The 11,841-nt window shown below is 48.9% G+C and overlaps 1 protein-coding gene across 3 annotated transcripts in view; it reads left to right on the forward strand.

Moving 5' to 3' along the window:
• The window catches only part of LOC115396001 (serine/threonine-protein phosphatase 2B catalytic subunit alpha isoform-like), a 35,947-nt gene that overhangs the window by 17,206 nt on the left and 6,900 nt on the right, over positions 1 to 11,841 (forward strand). For 2 of the 3 annotated variants that reach the window (XM_030101734.1, XM_030101743.1), the window contains 11 exons: positions 582 to 706; positions 2,225 to 2,336; positions 4,616 to 4,761; positions 5,793 to 5,932; positions 7,819 to 7,896; positions 9,201 to 9,295; positions 9,410 to 9,535; positions 10,008 to 10,085; positions 10,219 to 10,303; positions 10,475 to 10,572; positions 11,432 to 11,479. In XM_030101734.1, coding sequence (XP_029957594.1) covers positions 582 to 706; positions 2,225 to 2,336; positions 4,616 to 4,761; positions 5,793 to 5,932; positions 7,819 to 7,896; positions 9,201 to 9,295; positions 9,410 to 9,535; positions 10,008 to 10,085; positions 10,219 to 10,303; positions 10,475 to 10,572; positions 11,432 to 11,479 — 1,131 coding nt within the window. The remainder of the gene's footprint in view (positions 1 to 581; positions 707 to 2,224; positions 2,337 to 4,615; positions 4,762 to 5,792; positions 5,933 to 7,818; positions 7,897 to 9,200; positions 9,296 to 9,409; positions 9,536 to 10,007; positions 10,086 to 10,218; positions 10,304 to 10,474; positions 10,573 to 11,431; positions 11,480 to 11,841) is intronic. The other variant, XM_030101751.1, reaches the window with a different exon arrangement.

Genomic DNA, 11,841 nt, shown 5'->3' on the forward strand with positions numbered 1-11,841 from the left:
AAACATGGACGCAGAACCAGTTTTTGACCGGTCGGTTCTTTGTTTAATTGAAGATTGCAAAAAAAAAAAAAAAAAAAAGCATATATATGAAGAAAACATGAACTGCTGTTTGTGATTTCTTCACTAGGGAAACCATAAGAAGACTGAGAGATCAGTGTTGCTAAAGTAAGATTTATTGTAATAACTGTGAAGTAATTCTAGCCTCAAATCGAAACTGTAAAATGTTTAGTTTGAGAAACTTCTGAGAAAACCTGGACAACACAGACGAAATGCTCTGAAACTAAGACCACAGAGAATCTGGACTTCAAATGAACTTGCTGGAGCGACTCGTTACAAACCAAGAGGGATTATGAGATTCTAACTGTAATTAGGTTTATCTCTGATTATATCACTATTTGTGAACTGATAGGAAAAAGCTCAACACTTTCGAGAAAATGCAGGAGTGTACCAGCTGTGTGAGCAGATTTTTGTTTTGAGGTTTAAGCGCCTCCGTTTTCCCCAACATGTGGGAAACTGCCGAAAGCCGCCAGAAACCGCCGTCTCCGTCCTCCCAACACTGTGGCTTGTTGTGGCTTCCGCAGTGTGTGGCGACATCCACGGCCAGTTCTTCGACCTGATGAAGCTGTTTGAAGTGGGCGGCTCTCCTGCCAACACGCGCTACCTCTTCCTGGGGGACTACGTGGACAGGGGCTACTTCAGCATCGAGGTGAGGCGCGACCCGCGACCCTCCGCTCTAACGCGTACGGATGTGCCGCGGTCTAAAAATAGCCGCGCGCTGACGCTGACGAGGCTGTGCTTACAAATGAAACAGTGCGGCGTACGTTGCCCCATTACCCAGACGCCCCGGGGCACAGCGCGCATCACGGCTGTGGTTTACCGTCACCACGGCGACGGGGCTGGGTTTAATGTATTGTTAATCTACAAAAGGTATCTGAGATTAGTGCTGACATAACAGTGTGTGTGTGTGTGTGTTGCACTGTACTTGGCTACTAACAGTCCTGTGTGTTATATACCAGGTTTCACTCAGGGAGGTGTTAAAAGCAGAAAGAATATCTTGGGATTATGGCTGTCATTTGAAAAAAACATACCTCAAAGTACAAAAACTTTAAGTTCTTTAAGTCAGTATGTATCTCAGATCAGGCCTCATATCGACCGTGACATGGATTCTGAGTATCGTCTCATTACTTTCTCTGTTGGAAACGCTCCTCTGATCAACAGCGCGCCTTGAGTCCGGGGAGGACGAGTGTCTCCGCTTGTCACGGCATGTGGGACGTGTCACTGACACGGAGTGAGAGAGCTCGGCGCGCGGGGAGCGATATTTAGGCCACCTTGCTAACGCATTTGAAGGGCGCTCTGGCAGAGCCGGGACGGCACGGCGAGACGGCGAGAGTCGACCCTCCGAGCCGTTTGTAGGGTTAACCCGGGGAGAACAGCGGGAGCGTGCCGCACGCAGCCACAGCTGTTTTCTGTTCAGGTTTTCTCGCCCCCCGTGAACTCAATCAGCTCGCTCTGACTTCTGATGATTGTTGTCAAAATCCTGTTTGTGTCTAAATTTAGACCTGGGGAAAAGGATCCGGATTAATTATGACAGTGGCTCATTCAGAGGAGGAATTCCTCGTAACAGCTCCGTCGTGACACTCTGTCGAGCTCCGAATTTCCACTTTAATGAGGGGAAGTGAAAGAGGGACGACGCCAGCTCTGTCTCATACGGTTATGTAGCATCAGTGATCTGTTCAAAAGTTTAGTAAGAGTGTGGAACGTGAAGCTGAAGAGCGCCGAGCAGCTCGGCTTAGCCGAGAGACGAGATGCATCCAGAGAGGTGGAGAGAAGGTCAGCAGAGACAAGTCAGGATGCATGAGTGTGAACGAGACGGAGGTAGGTGGAGGGATGGAGACGCAGGAAGCAGGAGGTGGATGAGTTCAAGTATCCAGAGGAAAGCAGAGGACGCGAGAGAGAGGAGGAGGAGGAGGAGGAGGAGGAGGAGGGTGTTTGGACTGATCTGTGTTAGAAAAGCAGCAGAAAGAGTGAAATAAAGTGGTGAGACCTGCTGCTGGGTTTGAACAAAACCAAGGGACAAGGAAAGATTTCAGCAGATATATCATGAGTGCAGTAGATTATGACTAAATCGTCATTAACCTCAAACCCCATTACTCTTCTGTCCTGCCAGTTGTTATGAATGTGGAGCTGTTCTAATTGTGTTCCTTTGTGCTTCCTCCCCGCTCAGTGCGTGTTGTACCTGTGGTCACTGAAAATCCTCTACCCAAAGACGCTCTTTCTTCTACGGGGAAACCATGAATGTAGACATCTGACAGAATATTTCACCTTCAAACAAGAATGTAAGTTTCCTCTTCAAACACTGCTTCCTCTCTTTCTTTGAACCTGCTGTTTTTCTCGGTATTGTGTTGGTGGCGTCTCTAAAGGTCAGACTAACCTCATGACTCAGCCAAACGTGACAAGCAAGTTGTACAACAGCAACGCCATGCTGGCACCACATCGTGTGTGGACACAGAAAACACAGAGATCGTCTTTACAGAGTCTCGAAAGTCTTGAAAAATACGGGAAATGTCCTTTAAGTTGTGTTATTAAATCGATTTTTTTTGCTAAATGGAACAAAAACAAGAACACCCTGTAAATGTCATGTTTAACTTGTTTTTAATGCATTCTTTAAAAGTGACTTCCTCTTTATTTTCTTATAATAAAACAGAAGAACCCATTAGCCCAGCCTTTGCTGTTAACAAGCTACCAAGACCAGATGTGTGTGTGTGTGTGTGTGTGTGTGTGCTCTGCGCATTACTAGCATCGTTTTATAAGTGCGCCGGCTCACATGAATGATGACAACGCTGTGTGTCGTTAATCTGCAGATTCTTACTGCGGCTGACATGGCAGCTGTTTCTTGTTGTGGCGTGAACGCTCCCGGCCGGGAAACAGGACTTTCCCAGCTGGTGACGTTCCGAGTTCCCGGCCGAGCGACGGGAGCCGCCGCCCCGAAACCCCCATTATTTCTCCAGCAGCTTTTAAGAAGCTAATTCGGTTAACTGGTCGATGCACCGAACGATCATTTCAGCCCGTGAAGTGAAGTCGTTTCTCTCTGATCTCCTCTCGTCTTCCTCGCCTTCCTCTTTCTTCCCTCCCTCCATCCCTCCATCCCTCCCCCAGTCTCTCACTTTCTCGCTCCGTGCCTTTGACTCCTCTGCCAGAGACTTTCGACGTCCTGTCCGAGAGTGGGTGATTAGCAGCAAATTAATTTGGCCCTTAATGATTGGCTCAGGGACTCGCTCCTCTGCGTCTGATTGGCCAGGGGACGAGGAAGCTAATTTCCCCTGGTGCTCCTGGCGAATAGTGGTCGCCCTCAATTACCATCTGCTCTGTGTGTGTGTGTGTGTGTGTACAACAAGTGTGTGTGAGTGCATGTGCTGTGGCTGCATGCATGTGCAAATGCCTTCATAAATGTTTGAGTGTGTGTGTGTGTGTGTGTGTGTGTGTGTGTGTGTGTGTGTGTGTGTGTGTGTGTGTGTGTGTGTGTGTGTGTGTGTGTGTGTGAGCTGACAACTGGTGGACTGGCAATAATGAGCCCTTGCTCTACACAAGGCAGATGGAGAGGTTGACAAACACACTTCTCGCCGTCTCTCTCTCTCTCTCACACACACACACACACACACACACACACACACACACACACACACACACAGATTCTGGCTACTGTATGCTTGTACTCCACCGTTGTGTCTTTGATTTGTGTTGGTGTGGTTTTCATGTCCCCCTCCTTCCTCCTCCTCCTCCTCCTCCCTCCTGTCATCTCCTCTGTTTCCTCCTTTAACCTTTCTCCTCCTTCTCCTGTCTCCTCCCATCACTCTCTCTCTCTCTCTCTCTCTCTCTCTCTTTCCTGCCTTTATGAAATTATCACTCTTCTTTCTTCTCGCCTCCCTCCTCCTCCTCCCCGCTCTCCATCATCTGAATCCACGCTCCTTTCTTCCTCTTCCTCGGTTTCTGTCGCTCCCCTCCGATCTCCTCTCGGCTATTTTAATCCTGTGATACTGTTTCGTGTCAGATGTATTGTTACGCCCGTGTGTGAAATGAACTTTAAAAGACGCTGCGCGTTGGATGGTTATTGATATAGCTGCCAAATCAGACGACACTTTCAGAAAAGCAAAAAAAAAAAAGAAAGAAGAGAAACTCAGTCTTCCAGTGCGTCAGTCTATATGTGGGTCAGACTCAGTTCAGTGGAAGCAGGACTGGGTGGTTTTGCGTCCATACAGCGTGATGCAGAGAATATTCTCACTAATCTGGGAAATGCCGTTCCTAAATCATCCGGGAGGAGAGAAGCAGGTCATGTGGGAGTGCTGGAGAAGAGATGGCCGCATAAATTAATGAAGCGCTGTGTGAAAATCCTGCGTGTTCGCGCCTTTACACCCGAGTGAACCCAGTCATGTTTTTAGGAGAGTCTGTTTGAAGCCTGCCAGATGACCGAGCTCCTCGCAGTGTGTGTGTGATGTGTACACACACCGGGCTCACGGTGGCAGGGGCCGACTGTACGTTTAAACACACTCAGACGCTTGTTTTTTTTTTTTTTTTGTCTCGGGCCTGAAAACATGTCTCCCGTTCCTCCACCCTGCAGGTAAGATCAAGTACTCGGAGCAGGTGTACGACTCCTGCATGGAGGCGTTTGATTGCCTGCCCCTGGCAGCCCTGATGAACCAGCAGTTCCTGTGTGTGCATGGGGGGCTTTCACCAGAGATACACACACTGGACGACATCAAGAAGGTACGACTCACACAAACACACACACACACACACACACTCCATCTTTTGATTAAAAGCAGCCTCTACAGACATGAAATCAGGCATACTTTAGTCAAAACGGACTGAAGGTTCAATAGTCTGTATGTGAGCATCTCCAAATAACACAGATTTGTGAATTAATGCCTGAAAGAAGCAGCGACAGAGATAAATTTGCAACAAGAGGGCGGGAAACCTCTGCTTCTGGAGCTACATAACATAACAGTGCTATTAGTTACTGGCATGCCATTGCTCAAAGGCACTACAGCTTTAACTCCATTCTGCATAATTCCCTCCTCTGTGTATAATACACTGAAGAAAAATATGTATGATATTCAACGTTTTGCATTAAAAAGGCAGAAATCTAAGTAATGTGAACTTTAACAGCCTCGTTTTTCACATGAAAGACTCCAGAAAAACATTTTGAGCCCTAAACAAAGTTGTTAACAGAAACAAAATGTGATCGACTTGTGTTCCGCAATCAAACACTCCAAATCAGCTGTGGACACACACACACACACACACACACCAACTTTTATCAATGCTTTAAAGGAGCTCCACAGCCTGTGTGTGCGTGTGTGTATTTCACAGCATTACAGAATACAAAGCACACACATGAATACAGAAACAAAGGGGACACACACACACACACACACACACACACACACACTTCCTCATCTAATGGCAGTGTTTCCATGGTGAATCTGCTGGTGTGACATCTTCTCCCTCCTGTGTGGTGAGGGTTGCCATGGTGATGCTCTGCTCTGACAGTATGTGTTTGCTTGTGTGTGTGTGTGTGTGTGTGTGTGTGTGTGTGTGTGTGTGTGTGTGTGTGTGTGTGTGTGTGTGCTTTCCCCTGATTGATACTATACGTGTCAGAGTGTGGTTTACTTCAAATGTGCGCTTCTGCCTTCCTGCACACTTATCTCTGTGATTGCCTTATGTGCTCATATTTCTGTGTGTGTGTGTGTGTGTGTGTGTGTGTGTGTGTGTGTGTGTGTGTGTGTGTGTCCTAGTTGGACCGGTTCAAGGAGCCCCCAGCGTTCGGGCCCATGTGCGACCTGCTGTGGGCCGACCCCCTGGAAGACTTTGGCAACGAGAAGACCCAGGAGTACTTTGGCCACAACACAGTCAGAGGGTGCTCGTACTTCTACAGGTACAGCAGGGAGAACATCCCCGCTCGCTACTACACAGGAAAAGAAAACCGCAACAGAGTCGTGACAGTTTATTTTAGCAGAAAATCAACATGAATGTGAATGAACTGCCTCTTAGCCTCGGAGCAGCAGATCCCCGTGCTCATGAAGCCGGCAGATATGAACCGGCCTCGTATTCAAACAAGCCGCACTGAATCGACGCAATATTCAGAGATATGAAAAAACATCTGCAGCTGGAGCAATATTTTTTTAAAATTAACTATCAGGAAGAGAGGTCGTGTGTGTGTGTGTGTGTGTGTGTGTGTGTGAGATGCTTGAGGGTTCGGTCAGCAGGTTCTAATGAGATGTCCGGGCCCACAGCTGTGGCGCTCATCGAGAAATCAGAAATCTAATAAGTTTTAGGTGGAATCAGAGAGAGAGAAGGAAGAAAGAGGGACAAGATGCTTTCTGTTCACTCCCACTGCGTTCCAGATCCACGAGCAGTCGCCACGGTTTATACAAGTGAGAAAATCCTGGTCAGTTCTTACACAGTGTGTAAGAACTGACCAGGATTTTTGCAGACATCTCCCTTGGTTTACCAGGAAATACATAAACACACGCGCTCATCAACGCATGGATGTTGAGTGAACAAACCAACACATAACACAATACACACATTCAAAACAAACACACACACACGTTCACTTGGGTGTAGGAAAAACAGAAGACACACTATGTAACATGCACGTGCACACACACACTTGAAAAGTGTACTCGAGGTACTAAACACATAACAGACACTATTTACCACAAAAACACACCCATATGAAGTCAAATAAACACACAACCGCACGTTTATATCGAGTCTGCCACCAAACACAGGGATGCATGCAGTCCGACACACACATACTCACACACACTTTATTTGTTGGAGAGCAAGCAAACATACACACGCGCATGAGCAAACATACACATCTATCTTTTATTGTACACACAAGCTTGTATCAAAGCTCATTAACAGCACATACGTTAGAACACACACTGGCTGCACAAGTAAACTTATCGCACACAAACACACACACTCACACACACAGTGTGGATGAGCAAACATATAACACACACACACACACACACACACACACACACACACGTACACCCCACACACAGTTCCGTTTCAGTTTGAACCGATATCCCACAATCCCCGGGGAGGCTGCACGGTTCTGTTGCTATGACGACTGGCTACTCCTGCCAGATATGGAGGGATATTAAGATACAGTGAGAGAAAGAGGGAGAGAGGACGAGGGGAGGGTGGCGATGGCGACGCCGGTGGGGAGGAGATGAACGAGGCACATGAGAAATAATAAACATGGAGGAAGGTGAAGCGGAGTGGGGTGGGGTGGGGGGGGGGGGGGGGGGGGGTGTGGGGTGGGGGGGGGATGACGGCGCTCTGTGCGGCCGCCACGCTGCTTCTCCATGTTCCGGAGACGCAGCATCAGTAGATGAACTCCTGTACAGTCAGCGCCCTCAGGCAGGGAGGCCGCCATGAGCCTGGCTCAGGCCCCTGCCCCCGCTCACTGACGCCCCCTGCTGCCCGCTGCAGACACCACATCAGGAAGCAGGAGGCCGGCTGGTCTCCCACAGCTACACTTTAAACACTTCCATCTGTCTGGTGGTTCACAGCAGCCTTGATGTAACGGCGTGTGACATGTCAGTTATGTAAAGCCTGTTTTACTGGACATCTTTCCCCCTGTGTGTGTGTGTGTGTGTGTGTGTGTGTGTGTGTGTGTGTGTGTGTGTGTGTGTGTGTATGTGTGTGTGTGTGTGTGTGTGTGTGTGTGTGTGTGTGTGTGTGTGTGTTTTCACCCTCACTGCCTCACTCCAGACCTGCCTCTCTTCTGTCTGTGTGCAGTTACCCAGCGGTGTGCGAGTTCCTCCAGACCAACAACCTGCTGTCAATCATCAGAGCACATGAAGCACAGGATGCTGGGTAAGCTGACTGGCAGTGGCAGCTCAGTCCTCCCTCTCCACTTAAATGGGAGCGCCATTTAATTTAATGGCTTGCCTTGACATTTCACGTTCCGAGTTGTTATTTTTCTTTGTCTGGGAATTGGCACATTACGGGGAAAGAGCCGCCACCATTTCCCCTCCTGTTACATTTACACCGTGTTATTAGCGTTGTTAGAGTTTCGTCTGGCGGCTCGCCGCCGAGAGCCGGAACCAAATTCGGGTTAAATAAGCCACCTCTTGAAATGTACACAGGAAGCCAAAGCGCCGTGCCTGCTTTGCACTACTAGTCTAAATAAAACAGTAATAGGGCAAAACACAATTTTCTGACCCACAAATCCACTGCTGGCAGCTGTCACCTCAGCGAAAATCCCCCGGATATAATGCAGCAATTAAGGCAGCGCCATTCTGAGTGTGTGTGTGTGTGTGTGTGTGTGTGTGTGTGTGTGTGTGTGTGTGTGTGTGTGTGTGTGTGTGTGTGTGTGTGTGTGTGTGAGAGGCGCTTGTTGAACCCATTAACAGCATTTTGTCTGCCATGCAGATGGGTAGTCTGGTGCTGGAGCAGGGGTCTGAGTGCTCCTCCACCTGCACAGAGGAGCCTCGCCACGCCGTTTATCCTCATCTCAAGAAGCAAAGTGACTTCATGCTCCACGCAGGAAAAGACTTTGAGCTTTGTTACTGAAGTAAAAGCTGAAAAAGAGACGCTTTTCAAAAATCTACAGAGATATAAACCGTAATGTTGACTGGACGATGTCATGTTTTCTGTGACGATGAATCATTGTTAGCTTGGAACAATGGGAAGAGATGATCGAGTTAGCAAGCGCGGTCACTGTTTTAATCAGTGTGTGTGACTGCTTCTCTGTGCGGATGGATAAAGCTGTGCACAAATAAATGCACCGATTCAACAGAAGTCTTCCTGTGTGGAGCTGGCACCTTGTTTTACGTGCACCTTTGTTTATTGTAACGTCTGCTCTCGTCGTGCTCTTTGCACGCGTACTAGTAATCACACACACAAACCACACACTTGTTTTTCTTATTTTTTAGCGAATAGATCCGGGCCTGAGGAATCAAAACTCTGTTTGCTCTCAGTATCTTCGTCTTGTCATTTCCCCGCCGAGCCCGAGACTCTGTTCTATTTCTGTTCTGTTTTTAAGTGTGCGGCTGTCTCGCCTTGAACTCGTCCCCGTCTGCTTTAAAGTCCTCTGAAGCAGAGCTTTTCATCCACTGTGTGTGTGTGTGCTTGAAACAGCTGTAACATGAGTGTTGTTTGCTTGTGTCTGTCCTCAGGTACCGTATGTACAGGAAGAGTCAGACCACCGGGTTCCCCTCCCTCATCACCATATTCTCTGCTCCAAACTACCTGGACGTCTACAACAACAAAGGTCCGACACACAGAGGCACCTCAGTACGCCAGCGCCGGATCAAAGAGAGATGTGTGTCACAAAAGTAATGATTTTCTCGTGTGTGTGTGTGTGTGTGTGTGTGTGTGTGTGCAGCGGCGGTGCTAAAATATGAGAACAATGTGATGAACATCCGTCAGTTCAACTGCTCTCCTCACCCGTACTGGCTGCCCAACTTCATGGACGTCTTCACGTGGTCACTGCCGTTTGTGGGAGAAAAAGGTATCACACACACACACACACACACACACGCACACACACACCTACATACACCCCAATTTCTTCTTGACTGGGCCAGATTGGGAAAATGCTGGAATAACCTTAGAAATTCAAACTTTGTCTTTGTTTTTCTTTGTTGTCACACCGAGGTCTACATGATGCGAATGTCTTTATTTTCACACACGCAAACAATTATAACCAAAAATTACTACAATCTCAACATGATGCTAATTTGGGGGCCGGTTTGGAGCCTGTTGTTGCCCAGTTTTGGCCCACGGGCCTGATTTTTGACTCCAACCAGCATATGAAACTTCACTCTGACCCACACTGCTAAAATTACAGCTCTAAAGCACAACATCTGGACTGCTTGGTCTCATTAACTGTGTGTGTGTGTGTGTGTGTGTGTGTGTGTGTGTGTGTGTGTGTGTGTGTGTGTGTGTGTGTGTGTGTGTGTGTGTGTGTGTGTGTGCCGTAGTGACTGAGATGCTGGTCAACGTCCTGAGCATCTGCTCCGACGACGAACTCATGAACGACGGAGACGAGATCTACGACGGTGAGAGACGTCCGCCGTGGCGCCGAAGCCAGGCCGGTGGAGCGGCTGCTGCTGATCGGATCAGATATGTGCAGGTTGCGGCTCGCGCGGCTCACTTCTCGTGTTTATGAGTGTGTTCCTGACTGTTCCACAGCCAGCGCGGCGGCAGCCAGGAAAGAGGTGATCAAAAACAAGATCCGAGCCATTGGAAAGATGGCCAAAATGTTCTCCGTTCTACGGTGGGTCGACTAAAAATACTTGTTTTCTCTCATGTTTCTGGCGAAGTGTTTGGACTCACGGGGACGTCAGTGTGTGTGTGTGTGCAGGTGCGCGGTGTGGGGAAGTGTGTAATTCTCTGTAATTCTCTGCTGTTTTCATCTCCTGTCGTCTGTCACATGTCCGTCCCTCAGAGAGGAGAGTGAGAACGTCCTGACCCTGAAGGGCCTGACCCCGACCGGCATGCTGCCCAGCGGAGTGCTGTCCGGGGGCAAGCAGACGCTGCAGAGTGGTGAGTGTTTCACACACACACACACACGCACACACTCCTGCACTCACAGCTCAACCCCGATCACACCTCCAGCAGCAAGAAGAGATGAGCGTGCGGCTCCTCCCTGCCCTCCTTCCTCCTCTCCTCCTCTTCCTCCTCTCATCCCTCCGCCTCACTGACTCACCTCACCTCACCGGCGCTGAGGATACTAACAGCCTGCTGGTCGTGCCTGCGCACGCCTGCGCGTGCGTGTGTGTGTGTGTGTGTGTGTGAGAGAGAGAGAGAGAGAGAGAGAGAGACCCAGAGAATGACAAAGCAGTAGCGCTGAAGCCAGACGACATGGAGCTAAAGGGTGTGCATGTGTGTGAGACGGCTAACCCGAGCTAATGCTAACGCCTGGTGCCCTCTGAACCCGCCCCGGCCCGGCGCTGCTCTGAGGGCCTCACATGGTTCAAGCCTGAAACATGCCGGAGTCTGCAACTAAATAAGAAGCCCCACATTCACCGAGAGCCGAACCTTCGGCCTCTCTTTATATCTTACAAGGTCATTCAAATATTTATTTTTGATACTTTTCATTGACAGCCCGCCTCATTTTCCATGAGTTGGTTAAATGGTTTTGGTGCTGAGTCGACCCCGGGAGCTTTATTTCCCCGATCAGAGCTCAACTCATCCATACACTCCTTCTTTGCCTCCCGAAGCAAAGATGTTAAACCGTATCTGCACAGAAGCATGTTTCAGCCTTCACTTCGTTTTCCTTCTGCTCCTTCTTTCTTTGTTCTTCATCCTCTCTCTCTCTCTCCTCCCTTGGACTCTGTCACCTCTCTCTCTCTCTCTCTCTCTCTCTCTACCTCTCTTTCTCTTCTTTTTGCCCATCCTTCAGCTACCATTGAGGCCATAGAAGCTATCGAGACAGTTAAGGACGCTGAAGGTAAAATCACACTCATTTCACTGTGTGTGTGTGTGTGTGATGTGTGTGAGCGTATGTGTGTGTGGCATGGCTGCGCTCTCAGCCACCCATGCTCATAAGGTCACAGATTTTCTTCACCCACAATGCACTGAGCTCTTCTAACCGCATCGAACCACCAGCCATTTATAACACACAGACATCCACAAACCTCTCTCCTTCCTCCTCTCGGCAAACAGGAAATCCCAGAAGAGCTTCTCCCCACACACACACACACACACACACACACACACACAGCCTCACGCACACCCCTCAGCGCACAGCGCTGGCTTCACACACACCAGAAGAGCGGGGCTGTGGGTGGGAGTGGGAGTTGTGAGGGTGGG

This window comes from Salarias fasciatus, chromosome 2 (assembly GCF_902148845.1).
Source record: "Salarias fasciatus chromosome 2, fSalaFa1.1, whole genome shotgun sequence".
NCBI classification, from domain to species: Eukaryota; Metazoa; Chordata; class Actinopteri; order Blenniiformes; family Blenniidae; genus Salarias; species Salarias fasciatus.